General features: G+C 41.5%; 1 protein-coding gene across 3 annotated transcripts in view; it reads right to left on the reverse strand.

Annotated features, from left to right (window-relative positions):
- sgcd (sarcoglycan, delta (dystrophin-associated glycoprotein)) overlaps positions 1 to 21,038 on the reverse strand; it is a 177,271-nt gene that overhangs the window by 49,644 nt on the left and 106,589 nt on the right. For all 3 annotated transcript variants that reach the window (XM_015349954.2, XM_015349955.2, XM_006631944.3), the window contains one exon: positions 13,495 to 13,680. In XM_015349954.2, the coding sequence (XP_015205440.1) occupies positions 13,495 to 13,680 (186 nt within the window). The remainder of the gene's footprint in view (positions 1 to 13,494; positions 13,681 to 21,038) is intronic.

Genomic DNA, 21,038 nt, shown 5'->3' on the forward strand with positions numbered 1-21,038 from the left:
GCAAGTGATGTGAGAACGAGATGCTGGTTTTCAGGCTTATTTCAAGCAAGCTTGTTTTTTTTTCCCCCCTACAATTTCTTTTATTGAGCCATAAAACGTACAGTAAATCAATAAAATTAACCCATTGTTATTTTACTGAAACTGAGCTGAGACCCATCACCATGCATTACTTTAATCGCTTTGTTTTCAATTTCTGAACATGTGGGGGGTCTGCCTTTTCGCTATTGGAAGTTAGGCCCCTAAAATCCCTACTAAAAGTGGGGGGGGTCTCAGCCCTGGATCTGGGGATCCCCTCAGCCTGATTTTAATTCCAACCGAGCTCTTCACTTAACTGAATCCTTAACTAAACTTTTTTGCCAGTGTTTTTCCTGCTCAGAAGAGGAAGGCATTTTTTCCAGCTCAGAATACTATAGCCCAAGGAAGGATGCTTCCGATCGCACCGTGGGAATACAGAAATCCTTTGCAACATGAGGGGTTATATAGTGGATGGGAAAAGGGGTTGTTTCATTTATCATTTCTGGTTGCTGTTTTTTTTAACGAATAAACAATAAAACATTGAAAAAAACATTTTTTTCAGTGACAGATTGTCCTTTTATAATACACGAAGAGAATCTACTGTACCTGCATTTCAGAATAACAGAAGGCACCTTTCCCTTTAATTATGATTATTAATAGATTAGGTACAGAGGGGACTGCAGTGCTGTGTGCATAAATGGAAAGGCAATGTGGAAGCCCACATCATTCTCTGTAATTGTCTGATTACTGTAATAGTCCTGCCATAGTGTAGATACCCTGATTCTCCATGTTACTCTACATTCAGTAGCGTTTACTGCTGAGTAAATTAAGTGCCTTTCCCTCAGCATTTCTTTGGAAATTAGTGGGAATATTTCCTAGGAATGGCATTAAGTCCCTGGGGCCCAACTTCCTCACTAATCAAAAGAAAAACAAAAGCTGTATTCTTCAGCGTTGAACAGGAAATACGGTCTGTTAGCTAAACCAGATCCTGGCTGTTGTACAGGAAGTATTTTTTGGGGGTGTATATTTTATTTTGTAATGGATGATAATATCTGAAAGGAGAAGAAAATCTGAGCAGGAAAAAGTGATATACTGCGTACTATGTAAATGAAAAAGTTTGTTGTTGACACTTTGGAGCAAGTAACTTTTCATGCTTGAATCACAGGGCAAAGGGGGTCATATAAATAGCCCATGAATACATTGTGGGTTAAAGTGCTTAAGTTCTTATTAACTCTGTAAGAAATTGTGTCAATATATTTCTGACAAATACACATGAAGTAAAGCATTACAGCAGTTAAGTTGGACCAATAGAGAAGAAAAGTGTGAGACCAACAGGTCCTGTTGCCTGTATTGTGAGAGACTAATTGTTACATTTAGCTAATGGGTGCTTTTGAAAATAATATCAAAGCTTGCTAAGTTCAAAGACCATACAAAAATGTATTTTTTTTTATTTATCTTATAATACTACAAATTAAACCATTTTATTTACATAGTGGTCTTTCATACTAAATTAAAAATCACTAAATGTATAATTGCTATTTTAGTCATACTGTACACTACTGTACATTTATGAACTTGTACATTTATAGAGAGACGAAGTGGAAGGGAAGTGAGTCCAGTGTGCTCAGGGTCTGGGCAAGCTAATCAAATATTTTTGTATTGCTGTGCAACAGCTTGCTGGCATATTCTGTTTATAAATTGTCAGTTTCAATGTTTTGCTTATGTTGCATATTTTACTATAAGCCATAGATACTCCAAATGTTCTTGCTTAAGGCACTCCAATAATTTGTATCGTTAGAGGGGGTTTATTTCTATAATGTCTTGTTAGTCTTAGCAGTCTTGTACTGAGACATCTCTGCAGGTAAACTGACACGACTGACAGCTCTGTAAGCTCACTTACACAAGATAATGCTGTTCAATTCAGTTGTGAAAGTCTGGCCTAAAATAAGCATTAAACCTTGTTGTAGAATCCCGCAATGCACTGTTATATTACATCTTGGAGTTCAATGGAAGCTTGGCATGGGGAAAAGTCAGAAAGTGTGAAGTTTGATTGAGACCCCACTAGAGCAGTGCGTGACTCCATCAGTCTCTAAGTCTTAATTAAGTTTTAATTTTCCTTTTTTTCTTCTGGGCCCGTTCTAGACTTAGAATTCCTGATAACACTGTTGAATACCCCTCCCAGCAACTCCCTCCAATAAAGACAAGCATTCCTTGAGGTTTCTTCATCATTAACATTTAAATTAAGTTTCTTTTCCTTTTCATAGAGTCTTAGGCTGTTAATAAACAGCTCACAAAACTGTTTTTCAATCCTTTTTCCCATTTCTTCCTCTCTCCCTCGACCCTCTGATATGCAGTAGGTCTCAGATTTCCCTGCTCAAACTTTTTTTATGTACTCCAATTTGTTCCAATCGACTGAGCAGGGTTCATTATGACTCTGCCCTTTCTCAGCTCACGTTCCAGCAGTACTGCTTACAAGTGCTGAAAATGCCAAATGGCATTTTGCTTCTGGAGGAGAAATGTCATGTCAGAATATCTTATTCTCATCACGGGCAGGGTTAACCATACAGACCAGCAAGTCCCTTTTGTGAATGGAGCATCCTTTGTTTCCTGTACAAAGGAAGCTGACCTTTATAGTAAAAATTGTTTTCACCCTGTTTATAGAGTATTATGTTTACCCGACAACATGTGGAATTTTGATCGATGCGATTCCACTTCAAAGAGAAAGAAAAAATGTTGGTGGATATGAACTTCAAAGTGTCCTTGGAGTTTTTATACAACTCACGGAGGGCACAAAGTTTTAGAATCTGCCAGTCAAGTGAACGGACTCTCTCGGCGGCAGGCAGTGTGTTCTTCGAGTGACTCAGACTTCCATCACTCTCCCCAGATCTCCTCCCTGTTGAAAACTGGAGGGACCATTGGGTTGTGCTGTTCAGTCTCCCGCAACATCACTCTCATCTACATCCTCACCAGCAAGCCGTGCTGCTAGGAGAGTCGTCTGGGATTGGGTGGCTAGTAGCTGACTCGTAACTCACACAGTGATGGGTTTTGAGCAGCGCGTAAAACCGAATTCCCGTATAGTCACATTTTACCCTAAGACTCATAAAAAAGCCCTATAAACCCCTTACAGTAATTCAAGATCTTAAATATAAGTAAAAAAGACTACTGGATGGGCTCACTAGCAATCGTAGACATTCCTGACAAAGAGAATAAAGGATTTTTTAATATTTTTTTTATTGTCTGCATCTGACCCAGTAAATGTGTGACCCACGTAAATTATGAGGCGACTGTACTGCACCTCTCAGCTGTGTAAGTGGTGGTAAATGTCCCATTCTAGGTGCTGAGGGCACTGTTCCCTCTAAGCCGTGCGCACACAGGTTATGAAATCAGCGCACAAAAAAATTGAACTGCGCACAAAAAATTAAATTCCAGAAAATGTGATAATAATAAAACAAACACGGTCGTCAATTGGAAAATGCTAAATTGACCACATGATACTGGCTGCATGAGGCCCAGCTGGGCTGTGTGTATTATTACTGCTACTGAATTATCGATACCTCTGCTCGCGGAGTCTCCTACCTCCCTGCTCCTGCTGGCTCCACACATGACCGGGCCTGTTGAATCACTGTCCCAGTTTTTTGGATCTCTATGCTTCTATGAAAATGACTATATTAATAAAAAATAATTTCAGGTTTACAATTTTACATTTAGTCCGCACCAGTTTTTGTCACTGGGGAAAGAATTTGCACAACTTGACATTTTTGTGCTCATGGGCTATTAAAGATTAGAGGGAACATTGGGTGAGGGGTCTTTGTATTTTGGCCAGTGAACTACAACAAATGTTTCTTTTATGTTTCTTCTTTTCAATGCATGTTTGCAAGTACATTCACATGGATCTCTTTCATGTGCTTTGATTGCCTTTAAAAGACTTTAGCCCTGTATAGGGAAACCCATTTTGCCTTGATCCCAGACCAAATCAAATAGGGATTTGCCATTTACAATCGCCTGGTGGGTTGAGGTTTGATCTGGCCGAGACTGAGGTCAAATACTGCTAAAGGCAAAATCTCATATCTGAGAGGTGAAAGCACATGCGAACATAAAATCACAGCCATCCTTGGTTGGATCCACATTTCTGATCAGGAAGGGTGAAAAAGACTCACCCTGCAGTTCAGTGGAGGGGTTAAAATCAATATGTCCACCCTTAATAGACTGCTGTTCAGTCACTCTGAGATGTTGATATAGAACAGCTCTATTGGTATAAAAGTGATCATGCATCAGCATTTAACAAATGAGGGAAAAAGGATGCTGTGCATTGATTGCCATCACTAGAATCTGGCAAGCACACAAGGAGATATATCATCCCCTATTCATGTGCAGGATAAAAAATAACCCAGCTTGGGAAGGAAATGGTATTTCTCCCATTGCAAATGTCATGTCCTGACATCTCTCCTCCCCCCCCCCCACCCAGCAAGCGAGTTAACTAAGACCCTCCAAGTTTTTGGCAGGCTCTTGCCTTGGCCTCCAGAAGAGTGATTGAGAGCTCTGTTCGGACTGATCAAGCAAGGCATTAATATTTCACAGCCCCAGCTCAGACTGACTGGCGGTGATTACTTCACAGGTTCCCTTCCTGTCCGCGCTGCGTCTGGTCATCCATTACGCCAGCAGGAGCTTCGTCTTCCCGCCGGTGAGGAAGAAGCAGCAGCGCCGGGTCCCCCTGCCCCCCTGCGCTTGATGGCCACCCGGTCAGGAGCCCGAACCGGCGCCCACTCCCAGTTCTCTCCGTTCTTTCAGAGCCTGACCTTTGAAAGCCAGCGCGGTGATCAAGGTGCCTAATTGCTTAGCCGGGGACAGCGAGGCGCGATGCTTTCACACGCCGCAAACGCGCAGCAATTCAGGAGTCCGTAAATGTGTCGTTTGGAAGAGCGCTCCTCGAACGCACAGCCTACGGTAATTCTGTAGCTGGTGTACTTTTTTCAGCTTTTGTTCTCTGTCATCGTTTGCATGCATTCTGCTCTTTTCGAGTACCTGTTGGAGGAGGGGCAGAGTTGCTGGAATGATCATGCAGTGTTACAATAATAAAACTATGACTTGCTTCCATACTGTAAATGTGCCCGGTAAGAGCTCCTTCTACGTGTTGGGGAATCTGACAGGAGGCATTGCCTTAATTGATGTGTCACCTGCCTGTGTGTTAGGAACAGATAAGAAGGAATATGCCAATAAACCTTGATAAAAGTGTTTTTTTTCAGCTTAAAGGATTAAGTTGATCCAGACTCTTATCTCAGAAGAAAATGTTCTATTTATTTCTATATTTACTTAGATCAGGATGAAATATGATATTCTAGCTCATCAACAGTAATGTAAACAAGCCTTTTTTATCGTTTTTGCTTTCAAGTTCTCAGCCACCATTCATACTACAAACGAAATCTAAACATGCCTGTTTTTTGTATTTTCAGGGCTAATGTCTGATAAGCAATTGCTTTTGGCATGGTTAATGGAAAATGACAAATTTGAGGTAACCTTTTTTAATATTGCAAAGCCTTTATGTACAGTACGACTAAATATTTTTATGTTAAGGAGTAGTTTTGGGCTAGGCAGCTGTGTGTACAGAAAAAAAAAACACGTGCTGTTGAGAGGAATCCCATCACCATCTCATAGCTGTAACAGAAGTATAATAAAAGGTTGGTACTTTATCATATACACTCACTGTACTGTATGTGTGAGGTTACACGACACCTGGCTGTGATTTCTTACAGTACCACTCACTGTTATTCCATGTTGAAGATTTCAATTCTGCCCACGATCAACATGCTGAGATGGACAAGATGGAGAGCAGATCAAACCCGACAGATTTATATTGGTGACATTCCCAGACGGAATACTGAGTTGCTTAAATAGGGGACACATCTTTGAGAAAATTGAGTGCTTGAAAACAGAATTTCGTTGGCAGATTCCAAGTTAACACAACAAAGAATGATCCTGACACAGATGGAACATGTGGAACAGGGAAAAGACAGACTGTATTTTCTAATAGAAACATCAAAGTCCTTGCTTTTCAGTAGTCCTCTGCTCTTGAATACACGTTGCTTACTTGAGTTCAGATACAGTAAATTCATATAGTGATTTCAAATTTCTTAAATTTGCGTACAGTAGCCTTCATTGATTCATTCATTCTTCAGTCATCTGAGAAAAAATACTTCTCAGTATTTATTTCTATGCTTATTTCTAGGGATTACTGATTGGGATCAGCAAGAATTCTCCGCAATATCTTAAAGAAGTTGTTTTTTATTACCAGCTCTTCCATTTTCTTTGCTTTAGGGTACATATGTATCGGATTGTTGATTTAATTTAATTTTAAACAAAACTATTGTAGCTTATCCCTGGGTCTGGATTAGGAAATGGGTGGTCTGAACACCACAAGATTGCCTGCTGCCAGCGAAGTCACCCATGTGTGATGTTCATCTCCATATAACGTTCACTGTGCCAAGGACGATGACTCATAATAGCGACATCGCTCCGGGGGGGCTGTTTGAAAAATATGGGTTATTATATGGGTTACGGGATGGGTTATTTTTGCTTATAGCTGCCAGTGCACCCAAGCCCATTCCAAAAAGCTTTCGGGTAATTGAACAGCACTGCTAGGCTTTTCCATATCTCAGCTGCCTGACTGGTACAGGCTAGTGGGGCCTGGACTGCTGCGTGCAGACAAGAGGCTATACTGGTTGAGCCACTCAGCAGCCTGGACAATTGGTGGTGCCCTTTTGTCACATCGTGCCCCCAGTTAGCACAGAGCTAACAGGCAAGTGAAGCTGGCCTCCAAGGGGACTAAATGGAGCTGGCTGGGAGACAGAGAGACAGATGAGCCACTTTGAGCCACTCTGGAGGAGTTCTGCGAGCCTTCTGCCACCGCGAGAGGGACTGTGGCATGCTGTCCCCGTGACTGACATTGTGATACAGAGCTTTGTGTGTGAAGTAACTGTTTTGCTTCATGTTTTTTTTGCTGTAAAATGTATCTCATAGGTATGGATCATTTTTTTTAAATGAAAGGTGGATATTCTCAGACTTTTTACAGTACCTTGAGGGTCAACACATTATCTGGCTTGTATTCCATCTGTTCTCATGATTATTTCATTAAACTAATTACTAATTACGTAATTGAGTTAATTCAACACCCTCCCAGCTATAAAGTATAATCACTTACCAAGCTCGAAGAAAAACACAGCAGGTAGATATAGAGCTATATAGAGTTGTAAATCTGTTTTTTTTTCTAGGACTTTTTTTACTTTTATGAATCTGCTGAGATGATTGCATATCGTTTTACAGTGGGAAATCTGATATAAACAAACAAATGTAGTAAATCACATACTATAGACTGTAGCTCTTAACCAGAATATTTTCGATATCCCCTAACTTGGTGCAGAGTGAATTTTAATGAAACAATTAATTCTTCACGTACCAAACAAAAGCACCAGGAAGCTTAGGACACAGTAGTTGGAGTCTCTTATAGTAATAACAGTTTCAACCAGCTTAGTAACAGCATCAGTTTACTGTACTGAGAGTCTTACAATATAACAATCACGTGTAAAAGTTCTCCACTGGCAGCGCGCATTAAATGGCAGTGATACAGTAACTTCAGTCTGGAGTAATATGACAAGTTCCACACCAGCCGTTCTGCAAAACTAGTAGAGAAGCCAAATACCTGTCATTTAACTCAGGCATCCAGAGAAGAAGAGAAAACATTTAGTCTTCTAATGCACACTAAGCTGAGCCCACAAACCGCTATGTGCTCAGCAGAGGGTGAAGATGAAATTCATTGGATGGCAGCAAAGGCAAGAGCGTCCAGCGGTTGACAGACCGTGTGCTGGCCCCCCAGACCGAAGACCAGCCCCGGCTGACCAGTGACCCACGTCCCGGAGCAGCCAGGCAGCGCCTCGATCGCGGAGGAGGCCGCCGCAGCCCCGGACCCCGTCAGAGCCGGCCTCTGACTCGCCGGCAGAGCTGCCGTGCCTGGCTAAAGACGCCGGCGCTCCCCTGACCTCCCCACAGGGCCAGACCGGGCGCGAGGGAAGGAGGACAGCGCTCCTCCGACGGGCCTGACTTTCCCCTTTGTTGCCTGAAAACGTGCCTGGCTTGCGATCAGCTTCTGCGTGTGCTTTCCATCTGGAATAGTCCAGATCTACTGTACATAAAGGGGTGCTGGTAAGAAAGACCACAAGGGCTCACAAAGGCTCAGGCTGAGAGGCAGCCAGATGCAGTAAGAAAATGCCAAGTCTTCCACTATTACACTTCATAAAGAGGGTAAAAAGGAGTGAATCCTTGTGTGTCATAATGCATGCATGGCCGTTAACGTGGGGGTAAAGTCACAACCTGCAGGCAGTCCTATTGTAGAGACTTCTCTCTTCCTGTTTCAGCAGATTCCTTCTGGATTGACAGAGGTTTAGCACTGAACCTTTGCTCTACCCATACATTATCGGAGAGCGGCTTATTTCTGTTAATTCCTATTCTGGGAGCCCAGGGCACAAAACTGGACAACAGCCGAGACAGGATACTTAAGTTGACACCACACCCGTACTGCTTTTCTGTTCATCAGCAAACCTAATGTGGAAAACCTCCATTACAAAATATTCACCCCGGAAATCCAGCAATCTTTTGCTCTTTCTTTATAGTAGGCTTCTGGCTTGTGACAAAAAGGCAGCTGTGCTACAGAGGCCATTGTAACTACATCTTCTGTCACTGTGGTTAGGGGTTGGGAAGATCATTTACAATTGAGAGCAGGATTTACCCTCAAGAGATGTGGGAGTATGAAACAAGCTACCCATCTGTGTTGTTGAGGCAGATAGCCTGATGTCTTTCACAAAATGGCTGGATGAGAAACCTGTATCAGTTAGTTATTAACCAGCAAATGGGTTAAATGAGCTGAGTGGCCTCTTCTCATCTGTAACCTTTCTTGTGTTTTTAAGTTCTACTGTGGCTGTTTTCTCTCTGGAAAGTGAGTGGCATGTCTGCTACTTGATAAAATGTGGTAAATCGAATGGGACTTTCCGTTCACTGTCTTCATGATCTGTGATTCTTTTTTATTTCTTCTCCTGCCTTTCAATGGTCAGCCTCAAGACAGCTTTAATATACCGAGTGACTCCCGTATTTCTGTGTTTGCCTCCACCTAACAAGAATCAAGAGATTCCAATCTAGTCTGAGGGGGATTTCAGCACATCATAAAATACAGCGACTACTTCACGCGATGCGGCTTCAATCCAGAGATGACATGCCCTAAATCTTAAGAGCACATGAAGTTAAGCCAACCAGGAAAAGGCAGGGAGAAAGCCCTTTGTTTGCTTTCTCTAGCACTAGGCTGGCTGTGGCACTGCTGTGCTTTATATTATTGAATATTACCCCTTTTCATTATATAGTATAACATCCTAAATATTCGTTAAAAACCCAAGATGTAATAGCGATGAGAAATAGTGCTCGTGTCCTGCCAAATGTGATGAGACGTTTATTCTTTTCTTCCTAGGAGGTTAATTAATTTGTGTGCAATTCTACTCCCTCCACACCAACCCCAAATAACTTCCCGTCTGCTGTCAATGTCCGAGTGTTTTTAAATGTTTTGAGTTTCAGTACCTGTGGAGACAGGCAGAGAAAAAACAGCGTGACATTCTCTTCTGTGGTGTGTGTGCTGTTTAAGTTGCTTAGTTCAGCTAAATGACAAAAATAACAGTTGCATTCTGCAACCGATTTCTATAGAATTTCTACAGGGAGTTACAGATTTATCTGGCTGATGCCATTAACAAGAGCAACTTGCATTCACTCCTATTTATACAGCTCTGTTTTTTGCTGGAACAGTGAAGTGTCTTGTTCAAGGATACAACATTAATATCTCACCTGGGATTTGAACCCACAGCCTTTCAGTTACTGTAGAAACCCCAAACTCTGACCACTGCTTCACTTGTTGCCTAGTATGGAAGCAGCACCATGAAGTACTGTACTGTAACCCCAAAATGTCCCTATGCCAGTAATAAAGCTGAAGACACATTTAATAGAATTCTATTCCATAAGCAAACCTCAGTTCTGAGACCTCTGAGATTAAATATTTCAACAGGACAGATCTAGTGAAAAATAGCAAGGTTTTCTTTCAAAGATTATAAATAATTTATTAAGCAAAACAAAAAGGAGGTTTTTCAAGACTGAACGAGTCATTAATCACACTTGCATTTTGCAGGTAGGAGGGAACTCACTACATCCACCAGTTTAAAGGTAGAGTTTATAGAAAATTTAGTTAAAAGATTATGAAATAGTGATCAAGTTGTGAATAACCTATAAACTGAAATATTGTTGTATACTGTGGAATAATGAATTAAAAGTGAATTAAATTGGACCTTGTATTAGTGTCGAGTAAGTGCACACTTGATACTGTATCTCGGTACTGGAAGGTGCCGATTCTTTCTTACACCATCAGATGCAGTTGACTGGCTTGCTTCTTTCTGCCATTAATTTCTTTTAATAACAGCACCGGTCATAGAATTTACATCCACGTATAAATAATGAAAGTTGTGGATACAGCTTCAGTGTTTGAAGTAGTAAAGGGTGACAATGTTCACATGCACACAGAGAAGACTGAATCAGTTTTATTTGATCTACTCCAGCTTCAGACAGGGGGAATAGATAAGGAAGGATCGTCAGGAGCTAGCAGAGTGTTTGGGGAAGAGGGATTTTCAGTACCTTTGTTCCCCTGGAACAATTGCCCACACAAAGTACTGTGGGCGTGTGAAGTGCACCTTGTGAACTCAGGGTCCTTTATGTCACACAGTACAGTCCAGTCTCATACTGTACAGTGCCTTTATTGAGAAACGGACATCAAGCACCTAGCAGAAATTCAACCCACGAAATGAAGGAATGCCGCTTTCAATTGGGCATCACAAAGCTGGGAAAAAATGGAAGCGATCACGCATCCATCATGCAAATCAATTTTAAAGTGACTTCATTTACTGCACCTTATCCACTACTATATAATCTCCTGTGTAAATATATATACTTGAAGCCGTGAGTGTATTTACTAACTCTGTCCAAAAACGTACTGGTAGGTGAATTGGCAACTGGGAGAATTGGCCCTGGGTGTGTCTATGTGTGTGTCTGTCTGTCCTGCGAAGGACTGGCGTCCCCTACAGGGTGTGCCCTGCTTTCTGGGATAGCGTCCGGCTCCCACATGAGCACGGATTGGAAGAAGCTGTTAGACCTGCGGGTGGATGTCTTCATTCCACTGTAAGGGAATCCTATTTAAGCACTGTCGCGTGCTTCCTACATCCGCAGTACCTTTCAGAACCGGACTTTATTCGCCCAGCCCCCAGCCCCCTAGTATAATCATCTTATGACTTTCCTGAGCACTGTTTCAATGACATTGTATCCACACCTCCAACACCCTACACCCGACGAGACATCCTCTCGTCTTCCGCGGGTCGGCTTTATTTAGACTTCTATTTATGGAGCCGATATATAAATGCAAGTCATGCAGCTCGCAGTCCTGCCTTGGCTCTCATGAAAAAAAAAATTGGAGGCGAAAAATGAAGGCTGCCAAACAGACCGAGATATTAAAATGCTATAAGTAACACTCTGATAGACCATAAGGTAGATTTTTTTTATTATTAAAACCCTCTGTGGGAAATCAAGTCATTCTCATATTTTATTCATGTGGACAGGCCACATTCTACCTCTTCCCTCTCTTATCAGCTATATCGCAGGTAGCCTGCAGATTACTAGGCAATAAGGAGACTGAATTTTGATTTAGCGGAGTGTTATCAGTATACTGAAGTAGCATTATCAGTGATGAAAAAGTGTATACATTTCAGTCACAGTACATTGAACTTACATTCAAGAGGCAATTTCTTTGCATGGTGTTTAAGAGAAATATTAGCATTGAGGTTTGAGGTGTAGCAGAACCCCTGTTAATACACAGTGTAAGAGAATTGCACTAAATGTAATGTGTATTAACATAATTTGGCGAATTCTGGAGAAAAATCCTGAAAACAAGGTTCTCATTGCACAGTTTTATCCATTTCAGGAGTTACGGTAGGCTGTGCATGAAGTCAATTACAGGGACTGGATATTTCAAGTGTATTTATGACATCATGCAGACTATGTAAATACAATGATTCCAATATTTAACGAGACTGCAGCTGGTGTCTTTGCAGAGTTAATGGGGTAAACCACACAATACACTGTTGCAAGTAAGGAGCCTAAAGGCTGTTGTGTAGGTCATCCTGTAGGTTACAACACATGCTAAACCTGCAAACAAGGAACAGTACTGATCAAGAAATGAGGTTTTCTAATGAATAAGGCCCAAACCCATGCTTGCCCCTGAGTCTGAATCTCAGATAGATCTGGTAAACCTACTGTATGAATTTCCAAATATATCTAGATACTTGGACTCCACTGAAAGGAAGAGACTTTAGGTTTTCCAGCCAGGACTGGGGGAGCTTCTGAGCTGAACTAGCTTTACAAGAAGAGCTCGTTGACCCTCATATTAATTTTTTTAATAGATTAGAAAAACCCCCGAGAAGGCTTGTGATGGATCAGCGATGCTGTGGCTTCACGGTGAAAATCAGAGCAAGTAAATACTATAACGCTCCAGGGTTCACGTGGGTGTGCGCCCTCGCCTCTGCCATCTCAGGACGGCCCCCCACCGTCGGGGACTAGAACCCAGGCCTCCAGCATCACTCAACAGGGACCCAGCCAGTGGAGCCAAAGGGAAATCTCCCATCAGCCTGGCGGCTGTGGTCCCTGCTATTCACAGGGAAGGGCGGTGACGTCATGGCTCTGGTAAGCCGGCTCTCACAACCCGCAATGGCAGCTGTATGCGTTACAATACTTAGATGTGTGACGTTTAGATGAAAATAAATGCACCCCAGCTGACGCATGTGAATTTTGGGGGGGGGAGATTTTCATGTAAGCATACAATACATAAGGATAGCACTCCTGAATTTAAAAGGAACAGTCTCAGGGATAATGCAACCATTACACAACACCTGGCACAAAATAGAGTACAAACATACAGTACACACATACCCAGCAGCTTTGCCTTGCACATCGAACTAAGGCTACATGTCGATGCTGAAGCAGAGGGCTGACACTTGTGACAGGAGCACATGCTGTGGGAGGTGATCACATTTCATCTGAGTGTGTGGGTGTTCACTTTAACGAACGCTAGGTCTTAGACTTCGGTAATACCAAAGATCAATGAGAAATCCTTGCTTTCATATACTGTAGATGCCTGCAACATAGAGCAGCACAATTTACAAAAGAAAAAAAAGAAGAAAATAAATGCTGCCACTGTAATGCACAATTGAAACAGTTTCCTGATGCGCTACAACTCCCAGCGGGCAATTATTAAAAGGCTATTTGGGAGTCTGGTCCTTTGAAGAACCCTACAGAGGGCTCCTGTTGTGTAGCCGAACATCCTTGACCACCCTCAGGCAGACGTCATGCAGTACTTACTATCGTGAAGTTCATGACTTTGAGGATCCATATTGTCAGAGCGAGGTTGACCAGGATTAAAATCATAAGGAGGAGAACGAAGAAGTAAAGGCAGCGTTTTCTCCATCCGTAAATCCCCACTTTGTACACATGAGGTTCTTCCGAGCTCTGGACATTGTTTCTATGAGTGTACTGTTCCTGGGTCATCTGCAAGGAAGAGAAGAGCAAGTATTGTAGTACAGACCTTCACACACAACCCTCCTTGAGGGAGCCCATCTCAGGATTTCAGCAGTGACTTTTCACCCTCCTACCACCCTTTGACATATCCTTCCATGCTCCGTGTTACTAAGTTATGATAAAACGGGTGCGTAGTGTGCCAGGCAGCATTACGCTCTGGTCTGGGCACCAGCCCATCGCAGTGCGAACACACACAAGCACAAGCAGGAGGCACCAGTCATCCCGAGCAGCACATCTTTGCAGCATGGTTGGAAAATGGCATTGTGGGTGAGCGCCTGAGCTACACCTGTCTGAATGGGGGTAGGACATGTAAACTCCCCCGAGAAGGTACCCCAGACCTGAATCAAACTGAGGACTCGAGAGCTGTGAGGCAGAAGCACTAACTGGCACACCACTTTTCTGAACATGCTTAAAATGATAATACTTCTCTAATAATAATTCAGTAACTGAAAAAGCCATCCACTTGCAACAGATCCTTTAAAACTATAATTAAGGCATTCCATTTAACAATACAAAACCAGGTCACAGAGTTTTTCAGAAATGATAATGATTATACTGTACATGGTATTTGTTGAGCTCTTTTCATCCGAAGAGATTCTAAATAGTGAGAGCTTTCTGCTTTCACTCCCTGGGGTAGTGCACAAAAGCCATTTTGCCATTGCAGTTCACTCCATAGCAGATAACTTGGAAGATTAAACACCAGGTTAGACTTAAAGTACTGGGATCACAAGCCTCAGGATGAAGTGCTTTCACTGTGTCATAAACTTTCAGTTCCTTTCTGCACTACCGATACTATGATAGCATTCTCTAATGATGGTCCCTAATTGCTTGCCTGGAAAGAAAAAAAAGACACTGCACATTACAAGAAGCAGAATAATTCACATGATTAAAACTGCAGTAAAACCTGCTGTACAGAAAGTGGCTGACCTTGCGCACTGCCCAGTTTTCAATGCATCGTGCCCCAAGTCCACCTAACACATTGCCATTTTCCTATGGGCGTGCTTTGATGCACTGCTCTGTGTCTCCTGCTCTGTTCTCTCAGTGTGGGATCTGGCACTTGCTCCTTCAAGTAAATTACCAGTCACAGCAACATGATTTGTTGAGGACCCTGAAAACTAACCTTTACCAAGTAATGATTAACTTTGCACAGGCCTGTTGTCCTGAAAATCGGAGTGATAATAAATTTGGAGTAATCACAAACCCCTGGTGACATTAAGCAAAAAAAACTAAATCTAAATGTCAGTGTTTCAAAGGATATCAGTATCTAGTGTCTTCCTAAGAGACCTTTGAATATATAAACCCATCTATGCAGTCACGGTTTCTGTATTCTCACATGGCTTTTTTCATACAACAAAGCTATTGTGTGGTAAATGGTCTTTTTTCAACTGTTCAATTATTACTTTAGGCAAAATGTGTCACCGGTTTTTTAACAATAAAAATGGAAAGAGGTCATTCTTTAATTCTTGCTCATTAGGAATATAAAGATATCTAAAAAAATCTAACCTTTGATGACCAAAAGATTTGTTTGTAGTGAAAACTATTTGTCAATTGAGTCCCATTGGATTCATAGCCTGTCCATGGAAAAGAGAAAGTAAATTCTAGATTTGGATAGGAATAACAAAAGCATTGCTGTTTCTTGGCCATTCCCTCTTAATTGATATACTGTAGCAATTGACTCACACACAATGCCATACCAAACAGGGAAAGCTACTGCTTAAACTGGCTACTGCTTTTTCAGTTCGACATGAAGAGGCAAAGATTGAACCGGGACTCTGCAGACCTTTGTAAAGTCAGAGGGTCAACACACAGAACAGATGTCCCAGTGCCCCAGTTGTACTTCCAGTCTCTGTGTCCTTTCCACAGCAAGGCTCTACGAAGAGAAGATCTTTTCTAATGCAATTTGTGTCACATTAACCGGCTGTTTAACAATCAGGGCCTGGTTTAGAGGTTAGAGGCCACATGTAAAGTTAAGATAGGAATGTACACTTAATTAACCTTCTCACTTGATAACAAATGAACCCCTGCCTCTGAAGAACAAGAGAGTCCTTCACGGTGACACAGAGCAGGCTATGTGCATTGAAATGTCTAGCAGGTTTCACATTTTGCACAGAGCCATATCACTGCTTTTGAGTAATTACCTTGTGCTTTGATTAACAAAGGGGAAGAAAAAATAATTGTCCCAGCTCGTGTTAAAGACTTTTTTTCTACAGTAGACATACTGGCCAGGTTGAAAAAGCAATTTCTGAACAGGCCTCCCACCCAAGTTCTCTTCCACAATTCAGAATGACTGCAGTGTCTCTCGGTCTTTATAAAGAAAATGTTTCTATAATTCTCCTCCTCCTCATCTTCTTCGTGTGTTATCATTTAATAAGCAGATAATTGAATTTGAATTCACATTGAAATTAAATTAAGGGTAAATGCTTTACGCACCTCTGTGTAATTTTATTCATGTTGACAATGATTAGGCAATGTTTGTCCAGAAAACTTTATTGATTGCATCTCTTGCAGAAAGTGCACTGCCGAAGCAGGCGGAAAACTGGGCGAATGTTTCAGGGGATGCATCAGAAGAGCCAGGATCAAAGATCTCACCGAGCCAGAAGTTTCCCTTTTCACCTCTTTTGACCTTGATTACACTGATCTCTCTCAGTCTTTTTGCAGGAATTCCAGGACTCTTAAAGACAGCAATCCGAACTAATCCCTAAACTAGGTTCACACCTTCCGCCAGCACTTAATGATCAGCATATTCCTTTCTACACTGTTCATCATTCATTTACAGATTTCTGTCTTCTCATTATCCCCTGGTTTTCAGTATTTTTAGACCCGCTTTCACTCATTTGTTTTTCTTTCACTCTCCTTACTTGAAACCTGATGTTTAGCTTCTTGTTTTTAGTGTGGAATTAATCTCCACTCTTTCCTTTTGAAGAATTACCCTATATTGACTTGCGTTTTTGGAATTTCTGTGTAACGTTCTGTACTAACAAAATAAGAAAGGCCGCAAATGCATAGAGGCTATCTGGCTCGTTGTGCAGTTTGCTAATTAGCTAATTAGTGTACAAGAAGGTAGGTTAGTATGCAGAACAAACAAGGTCTGCAAAATGTCTTTCAATTTGCCCAAGTTTCTCCTGAAGATCTTTGATTAGTTGCATGTGAACAAGAAAGGCTCAAAACGGAAAGCTTATGTAGGGAAATGCCTCACTTTCCAAAGACTTCCCTGCAATTTCTCCTTTGTATTCTGCATTTTTTTATTTCAAATGGTGGACGGTCTTTTTTCACCAGCGTCCTTGAGCTCCATCAATCATATCTGTCCCCTGCTGCTGGGATGTCCAGTCCTGGTTGTGGAGGCCTGCACCCCTGCTGCTTCTCATTCCAGCTGAGCTTCATTACAGCTGCAATTGAAGCCTCAAGTGAACTAACAAATTGCACTTAATCGGAACTAACACATTTATTGGAATATTTAAAACTTTTTTCATGCTCAGAAGTTAGGGTTTTTAATTTTTCTTCTGAAACACAGTGGCTAACAAGCAGACTCCAGCATGTTTAAGCGCTGGGCTGGAAGAAAAACCAGGAGGTGTGGATCACCAGGAGCAGGACTGGGAACCCCTGTCATTACTCCCCTGTTGTAAAATAGACAACAATATGTTTTCAATTGGCACCTAGATTTCTGTTCTTCTTATTTTAAAGAGCACGTGAACAGAAGTACTGAGCACATGAGAAGGACAGTACATCGTGCAAAGGCAGAGCTTTATAACATGGACTTTTTATGTGCTAATTATGTTTCATGAGCTTTTTTCAGATGTCTTTAATATGCACAAACTTTTATGCTGTTGATTGTGTAAGTCTGTACAACAAAAAGTCCATGCTGATCCTCACCCTTATTCCGTTTTCACACAGAAAGAGAAGATATTATGATCATAGGCCTGCCAGCCACCGTGGATTTTAGTGTGTTTTTTTATATTGCCAAGGTTAATAGTCCAGCAATTAATTATACTGTAAGTTGGCCATCCTGTAGCTCTGTCATGGTTATCCTGAAAGACTGGCTTTAATAAACTGACACAAAATCGCACTACCCTGGAACAATTACCCAACAAAATGCCTGAATTCTTGAAACCACTGCCAGAGTAATTATCTTTCAAATCTACCTTCTAACCTTGGGAAGAAGAAGCCTCTGGTAAAAATAAACACATAAACTGGAGTTTACAAAAGGCTGAGAAAAATAGAACTGAGTCCCCAAAGATAACTCAACCAACGATGTGTGACAGGCTAGGAAGAGTCTGGCAACATGGTTTCAGTTATAACCCTCCAGGGAAGGACACCAGTGACAGACAGCAGTTGCAGAAGAAGGGTATTTCTTCTATTCCCACAGTGGGAAAGTTGCTTGCATGAAACACCTGTTCTACCTGAAATAAAGTTTAAATGTCCCACATGGTACTGATTGAAACAGGTAAAAGACAAACTGCTGAGAGCTCCTGGCTCTGCCCTGTGTAGTGTATTTTTTTATTTTCCAGCTCTGGAAGCATTTCTGACATTCCCGGGAATTCTTGGAAATGGGTTAAGCATCATTTGAGAGTTGTCTTAAATGCTTACTCAGGGGTCCCCAGGTCCTGAAAGTTGGGAGGTGACTGGCCTTAAGATTCACACTCTAGAAGGTTTTGTAACTTTCTTTCATGATTGACTCTTTAAAGGTTTTGGAAGGAAAAGAGAAAAACAACCTCTTGTTGTGTGGCTCAGCACCAGCCTAACTGATCAGCTTAAGAATGATTGTTAGTGATTAGCTGGCCCTCAAGAGAAACAGAGTTTTCTGGTTTTCATTGTTATTGAAGTCAATATCTTGCTTCATTCAAGAAAAAGCTGGATCAGATTCTTGGATCATTAATTACCAAAAACGTGCTAGGTGGGGAAAAAAAACTCTTGCTTATGGTTGCTCTTATGTTCATTTGTCCATCATATCTGTGCTCATAAATGGTTTTATTTAAGAGAAATTCTTGTTACTCACGTTTCTACAACCCTCCCTCCACCCAGACTGCACCCTAGCAGCTGCCCCCCTGGTTCATTCCTTGTGAGTGAGGAGGGATGTGGCAGTGCTGAACTTGGGCAGGCACTGTTATTTCCTCAGCCTGGTAAGTTAACTCTAGAGTATTAAGTAAGCTCTTTATTTGCCAGCTGAATTAAACATTATTAGAATTTCACCAAACTACTGAAGTTAACTGAATATAGTGAATATATTAGGTGCTTGGTCTTTTGGATGACACACTGGTATTTTTCTAGGCCGAAGCAAGTGAAGAGCCAAAGAGCCCTAAGGACTGTGGATCTTCAGGACAGGACATGTCCAGCACAGATGTAACTGCAATGCTCAGCTGTTAATGGACCTAGAATTACTTCCTAGTTTGGGACTCAAATATGAAGCGCTTTTTATTTAACACAAGGGGGGAATTACCTTATATCATGTCCAATAAATTTGGACTTTTTTATACCAAACAACTAGTACTAGTTTGTGGTACAACATTTAGGAATGCATTTAAAAACATTCACATACCCCGTTCTAAATATGCACACAGCTGATACTCTTCACATTGTAGTCCAAATTTTGTGAGTCTAAATTTTCTGCACAGTTATTTATGCTAAATCCAATTACAAACTGCAGTAGGGTGATGGTGTTTTTTTTGCCTTGCCTGTTTGTGACTTCTACAATTTTATGGCTATACAGGCCGTCCACAGCCTAATGGCTAAATGCTTCTTTTCATCTTCACAAAGCCCCCCTTTATGTGATCCATTCTGTTCCCTCTGACACCTCTGCTCTGTAACACTGGAGTTAAAGAGATTAATAATGTTTCCCAAACAGCCTCAAGGTGACAGTTTCTCCCCTGCAATCTTCCCTTATCTTAAAGAGAACGTGGTCTAACACGCAAATAATCATTACTAGTCGTCATGTATTAATCTTTCTTTTCCCACCTACTTTACTTGTTTAAATGCTTCATAGGAAAAGAAAGATTAATGTCACACACTTCCCGTTTTCTTTGACAGGCGTTTGAAAGTTAGTTGGGAAAGATGAGTCACACAGTGCAGAAAGTGGAATTACAGTAGCCTTCAGCATACTTTCACTTCTGGGTCTGGTGTGAAGTAGAAGTGTCCTGATGCTGGAGAAAATGTATACATTTGCTTACAGTAAGTCTGCCATGCAAAACTACTTTTTCCAATGGCACTTTATATATATTCAGCTGTGAGTGACACCTTTACTTAACTAGAACATTCAAAAGTAAACCATGCATACAGTACTCTGACAATGTGTCCAAAATCACTTGTCTGTGCCACAGCTGCAGAGCATGTTGGATCACCATCAGTAATATTTTTATAGCGATTGTTCACAACTATATTTAATCTAGAAACATGTTCTGTATGCTACTGTTTTTGCTAAACATAGACTATATATAGTTTTTGCTTCGAAATAGCGAGAGGCATTTTTTGATAAAATGACAACAGCTTTCTTTAGCGTTCAAATGCAAGTCTGATTGTGTTTTATAATGTTCGTATCCATGGATTGCTTCAGGCCGGCGACCAAAACAAAAAAAGATCGCATCGGGCGTTTTAAACGACAGTGGCGATGAGGCTTTCTTAAGAAATCAGCGTTAAAGTCATCAGGATCATGTGATGGAAAATAGTTTTCTTCTCATGCTTCCCCCCAGTATCGCTCTTTTCCCCCAACGTAAACTGCGTGATGTTAGATGTTTGTGCAATCCCAGTGAAGTCACCCTGACGAGTCTCACCCAGCAGGCGCTGTGAGTATCCATGCACGCTGCCTGTACCACAGCAGAATTTTATACACCAGCCTCTCAGGTGGGCAGGTCTGTGTTTATTCACTGCTTTCCCATAAAGGTCCCCTCATTTCTATCCCGTTCACGCGCCTTCCCATCATCTCTCCAATAACAAGAATGCGATAACCATTGTGAGAGGCCTCTGTTGAGAGAGTGCTGCATCTCTAACAGATTGACAGGATGGCTGTGTCTGCAACACAGAGCTTTGATCGTTAGTGTTTACCTAGACAGAGCTTAAATGTCGTACTGACCTTATCCGAATAAGATCTACAGTAAGTAAGGAATGTGCTCGAGTTCTTTCTCTGACAGATAGTCATCTGGTAGATTTCAAATCGCTTGGATACATTGTTATCAATCATTTTACTGGATTTATTAAAATTGTTTTTATGTGCTGCACCCTCCCAGTCTGGAAATGCTAGCTGTAGCTTCTACATGTTGACTGACATAAATGACTCCTGTCCCCCAGAAGAAGAACTAGGAAAAGGACCTCCTGTCCCATCAAGCTCGCACCTGCTACAG

The sequence above is a fragment of the Lepisosteus oculatus genome, chromosome 11 (assembly GCF_040954835.1).
Source record: "Lepisosteus oculatus isolate fLepOcu1 chromosome 11, fLepOcu1.hap2, whole genome shotgun sequence".
NCBI lineage: Eukaryota > Metazoa > Chordata > Actinopteri > Semionotiformes > Lepisosteidae > Lepisosteus > Lepisosteus oculatus.